This window comes from Heterodontus francisci, chromosome 24 (assembly GCF_036365525.1).
Source record: "Heterodontus francisci isolate sHetFra1 chromosome 24, sHetFra1.hap1, whole genome shotgun sequence".
NCBI classification, from domain to species: Eukaryota; Metazoa; Chordata; class Chondrichthyes; order Heterodontiformes; family Heterodontidae; genus Heterodontus; species Heterodontus francisci.
Genome location: NC_090394.1, coordinates 80,967,733 through 80,982,788, shown reverse-complemented (window position 1 = coordinate 80,982,788; position 15,056 = coordinate 80,967,733). Strand labels below are relative to the sequence as shown.

The 15,056-nt window shown below is 53.7% G+C and overlaps 1 protein-coding gene across 2 annotated transcripts in view; it reads right to left on the bottom strand.

The window, feature by feature from the left end:
• LOC137383589 (netrin-3-like) overlaps positions 1-15,056 on the bottom strand; it is an 856,663-nt gene that overhangs the window by 589,285 nt on the left and 252,322 nt on the right. For both annotated transcript variants that reach the window (XM_068056746.1, XM_068056745.1), the window contains exon 3: positions 7,111-7,299. In XM_068056746.1, coding sequence (XP_067912847.1) covers positions 7,111-7,299 — 189 coding nt within the window. The remainder of the gene's footprint in view (positions 1-7,110; positions 7,300-15,056) is intronic.

The following is a 15,056-nucleotide window of genomic DNA, read 5'->3' as shown; positions in this document are numbered from 1 at the left end:
CTTGCCAAACAGCATGCACAACCATCTGTATCTCCCGAATGGTGTCCAGAATGTAGTTAGAAAGCTGCTGCTTTCATCCAGCTTCACTTGCCAGTAACCATCCTTCACATCTGGGGTAGTGAAGATTTTTGCCTTTGCAAGTTTGTGGCAAAATTCCTTCGATGGTTGGCATGGGGTCGTGAGATCTCTTCAGAGCTTTACTTAGATCCTTTGGGTCAATGCATATTCTCAGCTTTCCAGGTTGTTTCACTGCTACCATGCTGCTAATCTATTCTGTCGGGGTTGTCACTTTCTTGATTATTCCCTTCTTTTCCAGCTCTTCTATCTTGTTTTTCAGGCTGGCCTTGAGGGCAGCTAGAACTTTCCTCGGCAGATGCTGAATTGGTCTTACCCTCTCATCTACTTCGAGATGATATTCTCCAGGAAGATATCCTAAACCTGTTAATACATTGTTGTACTCCTCTAGGATCTGTTCTGTTATCGATGGTTTAGTGTGCTGCAACACGTTGCAAATCTCTTTTTGCATGTGGAGGGTTACCAGTCCGAGCTTTAGACTTGCTTTAGCTGAGATGAGTGGCTTTGCTTGCCGTTTATAATCTAGAACTCTAGATCTTCGTTCTTGTCATTGCATTGGGCTCTCAGAGTAACCTGCCCTTTTGGCATTAGTACGGTGCCATCAAAAAGCCTCAAACTTCCTTTTGAGGGCTTCATTTTTGGATTGCTATGTTGAGCCACTTTGCACAGGTCTGTGAAGGTCATGATGTTGCATGAGGCACCGGTGTCTATCTGACACTTTATGTAGATTTGATATTCTCCTTCTGCAGTCATCATTCCAACAGTCACAAACCATTTATTACTGATTGACCTGACTGAACCAAACACTTGTGTGCAGAATGATTCAGCTTCTTGCAGTGAGAACACTGCTCTCTCTACGCTGGACACACCTTCTTCTCCTGTGTGTGATGTCCTCTGCAGTATTTGCATCCTGCCCTTTGTCCGTGATCTTTCTGCCCTTTCGGCCGGGACTGTCTATCAGCATAATATAAGACCTGATCTGTTCTGCCCTGAATTTGCTCTTGCTGCTGATTTACAACCTCAGCGCTTCTGCACGTGTCGATCGCTTTCCTGAGAGTAAGTTTGTCTTCTCAGTCGACGTGCTCTCACTACAGGATCTCATATGCCTAATACAATCCTGTCTTTATTTAGATCACCTTTTAGTTGTGCAAATTCACAGGATTCTGCGAGCTGTGTTAATACAGTCACATATTGAGCAATGGACTCTTTTTCAACTTGGGCCCTAATATTGAACACAGACCGTTCCTACGTTACGTTCACTTGGGGTTCAAAGCTTGCCTTCAAGGCTTTCAAAATTTCTGCTGTCTGTTTCTTTTGTTTTTCAGAGAGATTTAGGGCGGAATACACTTTGTAACAGTCTCTCCCCAACAATGATAAAAGTGTAGCTACTCGTAGCTGCACTGGTTTGTTAATTAAATCTGTCTCAATTTTGTAATTTTGCCATTGCGAGTGGAAAAACTGCCAGCTTTACTTCATATCACCTTTCATTTCTACCGGTGCAGACAGAGGAAAATTTGCAGCCATTGTCTTACCCTGTGCTTTCATCTGTTTCTTTGTTTCTTTTCTGTGGTTTCCTGGGGCTTTTAGCAGCTTTTCGCAGTTGTGACCGTTTCTTGGCCTTTGTTCCGTCACTGTGCTTCTTCACCACTTGATCTCAGCTCCTCTCTGACACCATGTTACGAGCTTACAGGGCACTAGTCTGGTGTGGACTCTGTCTTTAATGAAACTGACTGTGGTGGCTGCCCCCAGTCAGAGTGCCTCATTGTAGAGGTCACATGACTACAGCAAGCCAGGAGGCACATTAGTACAGAATTGTATTTCTATGCCAAACACTAATCAAGACGTTTTGGGTGGGATTCAGTGTTATATAGAATAACAGATAAAAGCCCCTGGGAAGGACAGCATTACCCCTGAAATAATCAAGAGTGCCAAGCCTGCTATACTCTCAGCACTACATGAACTGCTATGCCTGTGCTGGGACGAGGGAGCAGTACCCCAGGACATGCGCGATGCCAACATCATCACCCTCTATAAAAACAAAGGTGACCGCGGTGACTGCAACAACTACCGTGGAATCTCCCTGCTCAGCATAGTGGGGAAAGTCTTTGCTCGAGTCGCTCTGAACAGGCTCCAGAAGCTGGCCGAGCGCGTCTACCCTGAGGCACAGTGTGGCTTTCGTGCAGAGAGATCGACCATTGACATGCTGTTCTCCCTTCGTCAGATACAGGAGAAATGCCGTGAACAACAGATGCCCCTCTACATTGCTTTCATTGATCTCACCAAAGCCTTTGACCTCGTCAGCAGACGTGGTCTCTTCAGACTACTAGAAAAGATTGGATGTCCACCAAAGCTACTAAGTATCATCACCTCATTCCATGACAATATGAAAGGCTCAATTCAACATGGTGGCTCCTCATCAGACCCCTTTCCTATCCTGAGTGGTGTGAAACAGGGCTGTGTTCTCGCACCCACACTTTTTGGGATTTTCTTCTCCCTGCTGCTTTCACATGCGTTCAAATCCTCTGAAGAAGGAATTTTCCTCCACACAAGATCAGGGGGCAGGTTGTTCAACCTTGCCCGTCTAAGAGCGAAGTCCAAAGTACGGAAAGTCCTCATCAGAGAACTCCTCTTTGCTGACGATGCTGCTTTAACATCTCACACTGAAGAGTGCCTGCAGAGTCTCATCGACAGGTTTGCGGCTGCCTGCAATGAATTTGGCCTAACCATCAGCCTCAAGAAAACGAACATCATGGGACAGGATGTCAGAAATGCTCCATCCATCAATATTGGCAACCATGCTCTGGAAGTGGTTCAAGAGTTCACCTACCTAGGCTCAACTATCACCAGTAACCTGTCTCTAGATGCAGAAATCAACAAGCGCATGGGAAAGGCTTCCACTGCTATGTCCAGACTGGCCAAGAGAGTGTGGGAAAATGGTGCACTGACACGGAACACAAAAGTCCGAGTGTATCAGGCCTGTGTCCTCAGTACCTTGCTCTATGGCAGCGAGGCCTGGACAACGTATGCCAGCCAAGAGCGACATCTCAATTCATTCCATCTTCGCTGCCTTCGGAGAATACTTGGCATCAGGTGGCAGGACTATATCTCCAACACAGAAGTCCTCGAGGCGGCCAACACCCCCAGCTTATACACACTACTGAGTCAGCGGCGCTTGAGATGGCTTGGCCATGTGAGCCGCATGGAAGATGGCAGGATCCCCAAAGACACATTGTACAGCGAGCTCGCCACTGGTATCAGACCCACCGGCCGTCCATGTCTCCGTTATAAAGACGTCTGCAAACGCGACATGAAATCCTGTGACATTGATCACAAGTCGTGGGAGTCAGTTGCCAGCATTCGCCAGAGCTGGCGGGCAGCCATAAAGACAGGGCTAAATTGTGGCGAGTCGAAGAGACTTAGTAGTTGGCAGGAAAAAAGACAGAGGCGCAAGGGGAGAGCCAACTGTGCAACAGCCCCAACAAACAAATTTCTCTGCAGCACCTGTGGAAGAGCCTGTCACTCCAGAATTGGCCTTTATAGCCACTCCAGGCGCTGCTTCACAAACCACTGACCACCTCCAGGCGCGTATCCATTGTCTCTCGAGATAAGGAGGCCCAAAAGAAAGAAAGAATAACAGATATACGGCAACTTTTCAGAATGTTTTCAAGAGGTGGCTGAGGAGTTTTGAGAAATGATAGAAGGCTAAAGGACATTCAAAAATCTTTGAAGCAGTAACTGAAAAGAGTATTGAAATTAAAAGTTGCAAGATTAAGAAATGTTCAGTGTTTAGTTAAACAGTAAAGTTTACCAGGGAGATCACAACTATTAGTTACTAGGCTGTCTCTGAAAGTAGAATAACACTGCAGAGAGATTAACAGGAGAAAGATTTGTTAAATCAGATGTAAAGACAGAAAGGAAACACTGACTACAGACAATGATTCGCCACAGGTGTCCCTCTGCCTGTCACCCAAGACTACACTGGCTAAGCCATTAAAGGAAGAGGCTGATATAATATAATGAAAAATAAAAACAAGAAATACTGGAAACACTCAGCAGGTCTGGCAGCATCTGTGGAGAGAGAAGCGGAGTTAACGTTTCAGGTCAGTGACCCTTCATCAGAATCCTTCATTATTTTTTGCTTTTATTTTATATAAAGGAAGAGGCTTGTTTGCTTAATGGAAATGTTCAGGGGAAGAATGAGTGTCATGTGGAATATAAACTGCAAACCTAATCTTGCTAATTCAGCTTCATTCTGATATTGCTATTAAGAAAAATCTACTCAGATTGAGCTATTGTGATAGGTTTAACATACGAAGATAAGAATTAGGAGCAGAAGTAGGCCATTCGGCCCCTCGAGCCTGCACCGCCATTCAATAAGATCATGGCTGATCATTTTATGTTTCAAATGCCACTCTCCCATCTACCACCGATAATCTTTGATTCCCTTGCCTAACAAGAATCTATCTACCTCCGCTTTAAAATTATTCAATGACCCCGCCTCCACCACCTTCTGAGGCAGAGAGTTCCATAGTCGCACAACCCTCTGGGAAAAGATTTCTGCTTATCTCTGTCCTAAAAGGGCGACCCCTAATTTTAAAAACAGTGCCCCCTAGTTCTGGACTCACCCACAAGAGGAAACATCCTCCCCACATCCACCTTGTCAAGACTGTTCTGGATCTTATAAACTTCAAACAAGTCTCCCCTCACTCTTCTAAACTCCAGTGAAAACAAGCCCAGTCTGTCCAACTTTTCCTCATAAAACAACCCAGTCATTCCAGGTATCAATCTAGTGAGTTTCCTCTGAACCACCTTCAATGCATTTACATCCTACCTTAAATAAGGAGACCAAAACTGCACACAGTATTCGAGATGTGGTCTCACCAGTGCCCTGTATATCTGAAGCATAACATCCTTACTTTTATTTTCAATTCCTCTCTTAATAAAGGATAGCATTTCATCAGCCTCCTTTAAGTTCTGATGATTGTGATTGTTGATCAATTGTAGAGGAGCAACTATTTATATTCTTAATTAATCTTTGTGTTTAACATTACCTGCATTGATGAACAAGCAGGAGCTAATTGCACCACAGTCAGGGTTCTACTGTTCCTATTGTGATAGGACTTAAACTTCAAATCACTTTGCCCCTTTCCCTATGTGGCCTTGTGAGTAGCTCCATAATTCACAATGCCACTCGAGATGAAGGTGTAATCTGGTCACTTCCAGATTGTTTACAGCAAGCACTGAGCAGTGAGTGACACACACAGCAGAGGCTACAGCATCTTAATGCTTTAATCAATGAGACAACACAATCTGTAAACTCTTTTAACCTTCTTATCTGCTTGTTCGAGAGCTTTGCCCAGAGACCAAGCTTGAACATTATAGGAATGTTATAGTGCTGTCCGTGTACTTTCTTAATAGTACATAGCAAGACTGAAAATTCCACAGTACCTCTCAGGTTTTCCATCCACTGGCAAGCATTAAAAATCTACCAATGATATTGTAGGTTCATCTGTCGATCTAACCCTGCCCCTGTGTCTCTCTCCCTGCCAGTGTGTTTCTCTCCCTGCCCGTGTGTGTCTCTCCCTGCCCCTGTGTGTCTCACTCTGCCCGTGTGTGTCTCTCTCTGCCTGTGTGTCTCTCTCTGCCTGTGTCTCTCTCCCTGCCCGTGTGTGTCTCTCCCTGCCCCTGTGTCTCTCTCTGCCCGTGTATGTCTCTCCCTGCCCGTGTGTCTCTCTCTGCTTGTGTGTCTTTCTCTGCCTGTGTTTCTCTCCCTGCCCGTGAGTGTCTCGCTCTGCCCGTGTGTGTCTCTCTCTACTTGTGTGTCTTTCTCTGCCTGTGTATCTCTCTCTGCCTGTCTCTCTCTCTCGGCCCCTGTGTGTCTCTCTCTGCCTGTGTCTCTCTCTCGGCCCCTGTGTGTCTCTCTCTGCCTGTGTGTTTCTCTCTGCCTGTGTCTGTCTCCCTGCCCGTGAATGTCTCTTTCTGCCCGTGTGTCTCTCTCTGCTTGTGTGTCTTTCTCTGCCCCTGTGTCTGTCTCCCTGCCCGTGTGTGTCCCTCTCTGCCCGTGTGTCTCTCTCTGCCTGTGTCTGTCTCCCTGCCCGTGTGTCCCTCTCTGCCCGTGTGTGTCTCTTTCTGCCTGTGTGTCTTTCTCTGCCCCTGTGTCTCTCCCTGCCCGTGTGTGTCTCCCTGCCAATGTGTTTCTCTCTGCCTGTGTCTCTCTCTCAGCCCCTGTGTGTCTCTCCCTGCCCGTGTGTCTCTCTCCTTGCCCCTGTGTCTCTCTCTGCCCGTATGTCTCTCCCCACCCCTGTATCTCTCTCCCTGCCCATGTGTGTCTCTCCCTGCCTGTGTGTCTCTCCCTGCCCATGTGTGTCTCTCCCTGCCCGTGTGTGTCTCTCCCTGCCCGTGTGTGTCTCTCCCTGCCTGTGTTTGTCTCTCCCTGCCCGTGTTTGTCTCTCCCTGCCCGTGGGTCTCTCTCTCTGCCCCTGTGTGTCTTTCTCTACCCGTGTTTGTCTCTCCCTGCCCGTGTGTGTCTCTCCCTTTCCCTGGGTCTCTCTCTCTGCCCGTGGGTCTCTCTCTGCCCGTGGGTCTCTCTCTGCCCGTGGGTCTCTCTCCCTGCCCGTGTGTGTCTCTCCCTGCCCCTGTGTGTCTCTCCCTGCCCCTGTGTGTCTCTCCCTGCCCGTGTTTGTCTCTCCCTGCCCGTGTGTGTCTCTCCCTTTCCCTGGGTCTCTCTCTCTGCCCGCGGGTCTCTCTCTCTGCCCCTGTGTGTCTCTCCCTGCCCGTGTGTGTCTCTCCCTGCCCCTGTGTGTCTCTCCCTGCCCGTGTGTGTCTCTCCCTGTCCGTGTGTGTCTCTCCCTGTTCGTGGGTCTCTGTCCCTGCCCCTGTGTATCTTTCCCTGCCTGTGTGTCTATCTATCTGTCACTGTCAGGCACCGTCAGTCCACCCACTCCTACATCTCTGTGTCCACCCGTGTCCACTCATATGTCTGTATGCTTGCAACCTGGACATTGTGCTTTTGTTAGATGGGAAGATCCCACATACCTCTGCATGCCTTTCGGTGAGTAATGACTTTGCTGAGGTCTCTGTAGAATCCCTCTTTACAGTAATGGCAATGTCGACCTGCCGTGTTGTGCCGACAATTTAGGCAAACACCTCCACTCTTTCGGCCGGACAGTTTGTATAGTTCCATGTTGAATCGGCACCGCCGGGCGTGCAGGTTACAGCTACAAGCTAGGCAAGGAAGAAGAGGTGGCGTCAAAATCACTTTGAGACAATTGCGGGTAATTTGCACTTTGACCAATGTTGATGAATCCACATTTCCTCATTTTCAATTGTCAATGAAAATCGAGAGAGGGTTAAAACGGGCAGTGATCTTATATTGTCAAAGTCAAACTTACTGCTAATGTCATTAATGAAAGAAAAAGGAACTCTCATTTCTGTAGAATCATTCACATCCTCAGAATATCGCAAAGCACTTTACAGCCAGTGAAAGGTCACTGATGAAAGGTCACAGGCCTGAAACATTAACTCTGGTTCTCTCTCCACAGATGCTGCAGACTTGCTGAGTATTTCCAGCACTTTCTGTTTTCATTACTGCGAGTGATGTAATTTGTAGTGAAGTCACTGTTACAATGTAGTAAATGAAGTCGCCAATTTACACACAGCAAGATCCCACAAAGAGCAACAAGATAAATGAGCAAGTAATCAGCTTTAGATAATACGGTTGGGGATAAATGTTGCTCAGGACAAATTTCAATAAAAAAATAAGACCTTTATCTGATTCTGAAGATGATTCAGATCATTCACAGTCTGAGCAAGAACCTGCAGCAAAGGCACCAGAAAATCACCAGTTTCCTTTCATAGCTTTTATTGGCTTGAAAATATCTCTATATGTCAGAGGGCAGCTCGCACCTCAATTCACACTCAGCGCAATGCTGAGGGAGTGCTGCACTGTCGGAGAGACAGTGCTGAGGGAGTGCTGCACTGTCGGAGCGGCAGTGCTGAGAGAGTGCTGCACTGTCAGAGGGGCAGTGCTGAGGGAGTGCTGCACTGTCGGAGAGACAGTGCTGAGGGAGTGCTGCACTGTCCGAGCGGCAGTGCTGAGGGAGTGCTGCACTGTCAGAGGGGCAGTGCTGAGGGAGTGCTGCACTGTCAGAGAGGCAGTGCTGAGCGAGTGCTGCACTGTCGGAGAGGCAGTGCTGAGGGAGTGCTGCACTGTTGGAGAGACAGTGCTGAGGGAGTGCTGCACTGTCGGAGAGACACTGCTGAGGGAGTGCTGCACTGTCGGAGAGACAGTGCTGAGGGAGTGCTGCACTGTCGGAGAGACAGTGCTGAGGGAGTGCTGCACTGTCAGAGGGGCAGTGCTGAAGGAGTGCTGCACTGTCAGAGAGACAGTGCTGAGGGAGTGCTGCACTGTCGGAGCGGCAGTGCTGAGCGAGTGCTGCACTGTCGGAGAGGCAGTGCTGAGGGAGTGCTGCATTGTCGGAGAGACAGTGCTGAGGGAGTGCTGCACTGTCGGAGAGACAGTGCTGAGGGAGTGCTGCACTGTCGGAGAGACAGTGCTGAGGGAGTGCTGCACTGTCGGAGAGACAGTGCTGAGGGAGTGCTGCACTGTCAGAGGGGCAGTGCTGAGGGAGTGCTGCACTGTCAGAGAGACAGTGCTGAGGGAGTGCTGCACTGTCGGAGCGGCAGTGCTGAGGGAGTGCTGCACTGTCAGAGGGGCAGTGCTGAGGGAGTGCTGCACTGTCAGAGAGGCAGTGCTGAGCGAGTGCTGCACTGTCAGAGAGGCAGTGCTGAGGGAGTGCTGCACTGTCGGAGAGACAGTGCTGAGGGAGTGCTGCACTGTCGGAGAGACAGTGCTGAGGGAGTGCTGCACTGTCGGAGAGACAGTGCTGAGGGAATGCTGCACTGTCAGAGGGGCAGTGCTGAGGGAGTGCTGCACTGTCAGAGAGACAGTGCTGAGGGAGTGCTGCACTGTCGGAGCGGCAGTGCTGAGGGAGTGCTGCACTGTAAGAGGGGCAGTGCTGAGGGAGTGCTGCACTGTCAGAGAGGCAGTGCTGAGCGAGTGCTGCACTGTCAGAGAGGCAGTGATGAGGCAGTGCTGCACTGTCGGAGAGAGAGTGCTGAGGGAGTGCTGCACTGTCGGAGAGACAGTGCTGAGGGAGTGCTGCACTGTCGGAGAGACAGTGCTGAGGGAGTGCTGCACTGTCGGAGAGACAGTGCTGAGGGAGTGCTGCACTGTCGTTGAGGGAGTGCTGCACTGTCAGAGGGGCAGTGCTGAGGGAGTGCTGCACTGTCGGAGAGACAGTGCTGAGGGAGTGCTGCACTGTCGGAGCGGCAGTGCTGAGGGAGTGCTGCACTGTCAGAGGGGCAGTGCTGAGGGAGTGCTGCACTGTCAGAGAGGCAGTGCTGAGCGAGTGCTGCACTGTCAGAGAGGCAGTGCTGAGGGAGTGCTGCACTGTCGGAGAGACAGTGCTGAGGGAGTGCTGCACTGTCGGAGAGACAGTGCTGAGGGAGTGCTGCACTGTCGGAGAGACAGTGCTGAAGGAGTGCTGCACTGTCGGAGAGACAGTGCTGAGGGAGTGCTGCACTGTCGGAGAGACAGTGCTGAGGGAGTGCTGCACTGTCAGAGGGGCAGTGCTGAGGGAGTGCTGCACTGTCAGAGAGACAGTGCTGAGGGAGTGCTGCACTGTCGGAGCGGCAGTGCTGAGGGAGTGCTGCACTGTCAGAGGGGCAGTGCTGAGGGAGTGCTGCACTGTCAGAGAGGCAGTGCTGAGCGAGTGCTGCACTGTCAGAGAGGCAGTGCTGAGGGAGTGCTGCACTGTCGGAGAGACAGTGCTGAGGGAGTGCTGCACTGTCGGAGAGACAGTGCTGAGGGAGTGCTGCACTGTCGGAGAGACAGTGCTGAGGGAATGCTGCACTGTCAGAGGGGCAGTGCTGAGGGAGTGCTGCACTGTCAGAGAGACAGTGCTGAGGGAGTGCTGCACTGTCAGAGAGGCAGTGCTGAGCGAGTGCTGCACTGTCAGAGAGGCAGTGATGAGCCAGTGCTGCACTGTCGGAGAGAGAGTGCTGAGGGAGTGCAGCACTGTCGGAGAGACAGTGCTGAGGGAGTGCTGCACTGTCGGAGAGACAGTGCTGAGGGAGTGCTGCACTGTCGGAGAGACAGTGCTGAGGGAGTGCTGCACTGTCGCTGAGGGAGTGCTGCACTGTCAGAGGGGCAGTGCTGAGGGAGTGCTGCACTGTCGGAGAGACAGTGCTGAGGGAGTGCTGCACTGTCGGAGCGGCAGTGCTGAGGGAGTGCTGTACTGTCAGAGGGGCAGTGCTGAGGGAGTGCTGCACTGTCAGAGAGGCAGTGCTGAGCGAGTGCTGCACTGTCAGAGAGGCAGTGCTGAGGGAGTGCTGCACTGTCGGAGAGACAGTGCTGAGGGAGTGCTGCACTGTTGGAGAGACAGTGCTGAGGGAGTGCTGCACTGTCGGAGAGACAGTGCTGAGGGAGTGCTGCACTGTCGGAGAGACAGTGCTGAGGGAGTGCTGCACTGTCGGAGAGACAGTGCTGAGGGAGTGCTGCACTGTCGGAGAGACAGTGCTGAGGGAGTGCTGCACTGTCAGAGGGGCAGTGCTGAGGGAGTGCTGCACTGTCAGAGAGACAGTGCTGAGGGAGTGCTGCACTGTCAGAGCGGCAGTGCTGAGGGAGTGCTGCACTGTCAGAGAGGCAGTGCTGAGGGAGTGCTGCACTGTCGGAGAGACAGTGCTAAGGGAGTGCTGCACTGTCGGAGAGGCAGTGCTGAGGGAGTGCTGCACTGTCGGAGAGACAGTGCTGAGGGAGTGCTGCACTGTCGGAGAGACAGTGCTAAGGGAGTGCTGCACTGTCGGAGAGACAGTGCTGAGGGAGTGCTGCACTGTCGGAGAGACAGTGCTGAGGGAGTGCTGCACTGTCGGAGAGACAGTGCTGAGGGAGTGCTGCACTGTCGGAGAGACAGTGCTGAGGGAATGCTGCACTGTCGGAGCGGCAGTGCTGAGGGAGTGCTGCACTGTGAGGGGGCAGTGCTGAGGGAGTGCTGCACTGTCAGAGAGGCAGTGCTGAGCGAGTGCTGCACTGTCAGAGGGGCAGTGCTGAGGGAGTGCTGCACTGTCAGAGAGACAGTGCTGAGGGAGTGCTGCACTGTCGGAGCGGCAGTGCTGAGGGAGTGCTGCACTGTCGGAGCGGGAGTGCTGCACTGTGAGGGGGCAGTGCTGAGGGAGTGCTGCACTGTCAGAGAGACAGTGCTGAGGGAGTGCTGCACTGTCGGAGCGGCAGTGCTGAGGGAGTGCTGCACTGTAAGAGGGGCAGTGCTGAGGGAGTGCTGCACTGTCAGAGAGGCAGTGCTGAGCGAGTGCTGCACTGTCAGAGAGACAGTGCTGAGGGAGTGCTGCACTGTCGGAGAGACAGTGCTGAGGGAGTGCTGCACTGTCGGAGAGACAGTGCTGAGGGAGTGCTGCACTGTCGCTGAGGGAGTGCTGCACTGTCAGAGGGGCAGTGCTGAGGGAGTGCTGCACTGTCGGAGAGACAGTGCTGAGGGAGTGCTGCACTGTCGGCGCGGCAGTGCTGAGGGAGTGCTGCACTGTCAGAGGGGCAGTGCTGAGGGAGTGCTGCACTGTCAGAGAGGCAGTGCTGAGCGAATGCTGCACTGTCGGAGAGGCAGTGCTGAGGGAGTGCTGCACTGTCGGAGAGACTGTGCTGAGGGAGTGCTGCACTGTCGGAGAGACAGTGCTGAGGGAGTGCTGCACTGTCGGAGAGACAGTGCTGAGGGAGTGCTGCACTGTCGGAGAGACAGTGCTGAGGGAGTGCTGCACTGTCGGAGAGACAGTGCTGAGGGAGTGCTGCACTGTCAGAGGGGCAGTGCTGAGGGAGTGCTGCACTGTCAGAGAGACAGTGCTGAGGGAGTGCTGCACTGTCGGAGCGGCAGTGCTGAGGGAGTGCTGCACTGTCAGAGAGGCAGTGCTGAGCGAGTGCTGCACTGTCAGAGAGGCAGTGCTGAGCGAGTGCTGCACTGTCAGAGGGGCAGTGCTGAGGGAGTGCTGCACTGTCAGAGAGGCAGTGCTGAGCGAGTGCTGCACTGTCAGAGAGGCAGTGCTGAGGGAGTGCTGCACTGTCGGAGAGACAGTGCTGAGGGAGTGCTGCACTGTCGGAGAGGCAGTGCTGAGGGAGTGCTGCACTGTCGGAGAGACAGTGGTGAGTGAGTGCTGCACTGTCGGAGAGGCAGTGCTGAGGGAGTGCTGCACTGTCGGAGAGACAGTGCTGAGGGAGTGCTGCACTGTCGGAGAGACAGTGCTGAGGGAGTGCTGCACTGTCGGAGAGACAGTGCTGAGGGAGTGCTGCACTGTCGGAGAGACAGTGCTGAGGGATTGCTGCACTGTCGGAGCGGCAGTGCTGAGGGAGTGCTGCACTGTGAGGGGGCAGTGCTGAGGGAGTGCTGCACTGTCAGAGAGGCAGTGCTGAGCGAGTGCTGCACTGTCAGAGGGGCAGTGCTGAGGGAGTGCTGCACTGTATGAGAGGCAGTGCTGAGCGAGTGCTGCACTGTCAGAGAGGCAGTGCTGAGGGAGTGCTGCACTGTCGGAGAGACAGTGCTGAGGGAGTGCTGCGCGGTCGGAGAGACAGTGCTGAGGGAGTGCTGCACTGTCGGAGAGACAGTGCTGAGGGAATGCTGCACTGTCAGAGGGGCAGTGCTGAGGGAGTGCTGCACTGTCAGAGAGACAGTGCTGAGGGAGTGCTGCACTGTCAGAGAGGCAGTGCTGAGCGAGTGCTGCACTGTCAGAGAGGCAGTGATGAGCCAGTGCTGCACTGTCGGAGAGAGAGTGCTGAGGGAGTGCTGCACTGTCGGAGAGACAGTGCTGAGGGAGTGCTGCACTGTCGGAGAGACAGTGCTGAGGGAGTGCTGCACTGTCGGAGAGACAGTGCTAAGGGAGTGCTGCACTGTCGCTGAGGGAGTGCTGCACTGTCAGAGGGGCAGTGCTGAGGGAGTGCTGCACTGTCGGAGAGACAGTGCTGAGGGAGTGCTGCACTGTCGGAGCGGCAGTGCTGAGGGAGTGCTGTACTGTCAGAGGGGCAGTGCTGAGGGAGTGCTGCACTGTCAGAGAGGCAGTGCTGAGCGAGTGCTGCACTGTCAGAGAGGCAGTGCTGAGGGAGTGCTGCACTGTCGGAGAGACAGTGCTGAGGGAGTGCTGCACTGTCGGAGAGACAGTGCTGAGGGAGTGCTGCACTGTCGGAGAGACAGTGCTGAGGGAGTGCTGCACTGTCGGAGAGACAGTGCTGAGGGAGTGCTGCACTGTCGGAGAGACAGTGCTGAGGGAGTGCTGCACTGTCGGAGAGACAGTGCTGAGGGAGTGCTGCACTGTCGGAGAGACAGTGCTGAGGGAGTGCTGCACTGTCGGAGAGACAGTGCTGAGGGAGTGCTGCACTGTCAGAGGGGCAGTGCTGAGGGAGTGCTGCACTGTCGGAGAGACAGTGCTGAGGGAGTGCTGCACTGTCGGAGCGGCAGTTCTGAGGGAGTGCTGCACTGTCAGAGAGGCAGTGCTGAGGGAGTGCTGCACTGTCGGAGAGACAGTGCTGAGGGAGTGCTGCACTGTCGGAGAGGCAGTGCTGAGGGAGTGCTGCACTGTCGGAGAGACAGTGCTGAGGGAGTGCTGCACTGTCGGAGAGACAGTGCTGAGGGAGTGCTGCACTGTCGGAGAGACAGTGCTGAGGGAGTGCTGCACTGTCGGAGAGACAGTGCTGAGGGAGTGCTGCACTGTCGGAGCGGCAGTGCTGAGGGAGTGCTGCACTGTGAGGGGGCAGTGCTGAGGGAGTGCTGCACTGTCAGAGAGGCAGTGCTGAGCGAGTGCTGCACTGTCAGAGGGGCAGTGCTGAGGGAGTGCTGCACTGTCAGAGAGACAGTGCTGAGGGAGTGCTGCACTGTCGGAGCGGCAGTGCTGAGGGAGTGCTGCACTGTCGGAGCGGGAGTGCTGCACTGTGAGGGGGCAGTGCTGAGGGAGTGCTGCACTGTCAGAGAGACAGTGCTGAGGGAGTGCTGCACTGTCGGAGCGGCAGTGCTGAGGGAGTGCTGCACTGTTTGAGGGGCAGTGCTGAGGGAGTGCTGCACTGTCAGAGAGGCAGTGCTGAGCGAGTGCTGCACTGTCAGAGAGGCAGTGATGAGGCAGTGCTGCACTGTCGGAGAGTGTGTGCTGAGGGAGTGCTGCACTGTCGGAGAGACAGTGCTGAGGGAGTGCTGCACTGTCGGAGAGACAGTGCTGAGGGAGTGCTGCACTGTCGGAGAGACAGTGCTGAGGGAGTGCTGCACTGTCGCTGAGGGAGTGCTGCACTGTCAGAGGGGCAGTGCTGAGGGAGTGCTGCACTGTCGGAGAGACAGTGCTGAGGGAGTGCTGCACTGTCGGCGCGGCAGTGCTGAGGGAGTGCTGCACTGTCAGAGGGGCAGTGCTGAGGGAGTGCTGCACTGTCAGAGAGGCAGTGCTGAGCGAGTGCTGCACTGTCGGAGAGGCAGTGCTGAGGGAGTGCTGCACTGTCGGAGAGACAGTGCTGAGTGAGTGCTGCACTGTCGGAGAGACAGTGCTGAGGGAGTGCTGCACTGTCGGAGAGACAGTGCTGAGGGAGTGCTGCACTGTCGGAGAGACAGTGCTGAGGGAGTGCTGCACTGTCGGAGAGACAGTGCTGAGGGAGTGCTGCACTTCAGAGGGGCAGTGCTGAGGGAGTGCTGCACTGTCAGAGAGACAGTGCTGAGGGAGTGCTGCACTGTCGGAGCGGCAGTGCTGAGGGAGTGCTGCACTGTCAGAGAGGCAGTGCTGAGCGAGTGCTGCACTGTCAGAGAGGCAGTGCTGAGCGAGTGCTGCACTGTCAGAGGGGCAGTGCTGAGGGAGTGCAGCACTGTCAGAGAGGCAGTGCTGAGCGAGTGCTGCACTGTCAGAGAGGCAGTGCTGAGGGAGTGCTGCACTGTCGGAGAGACAGTGGTGAGTGA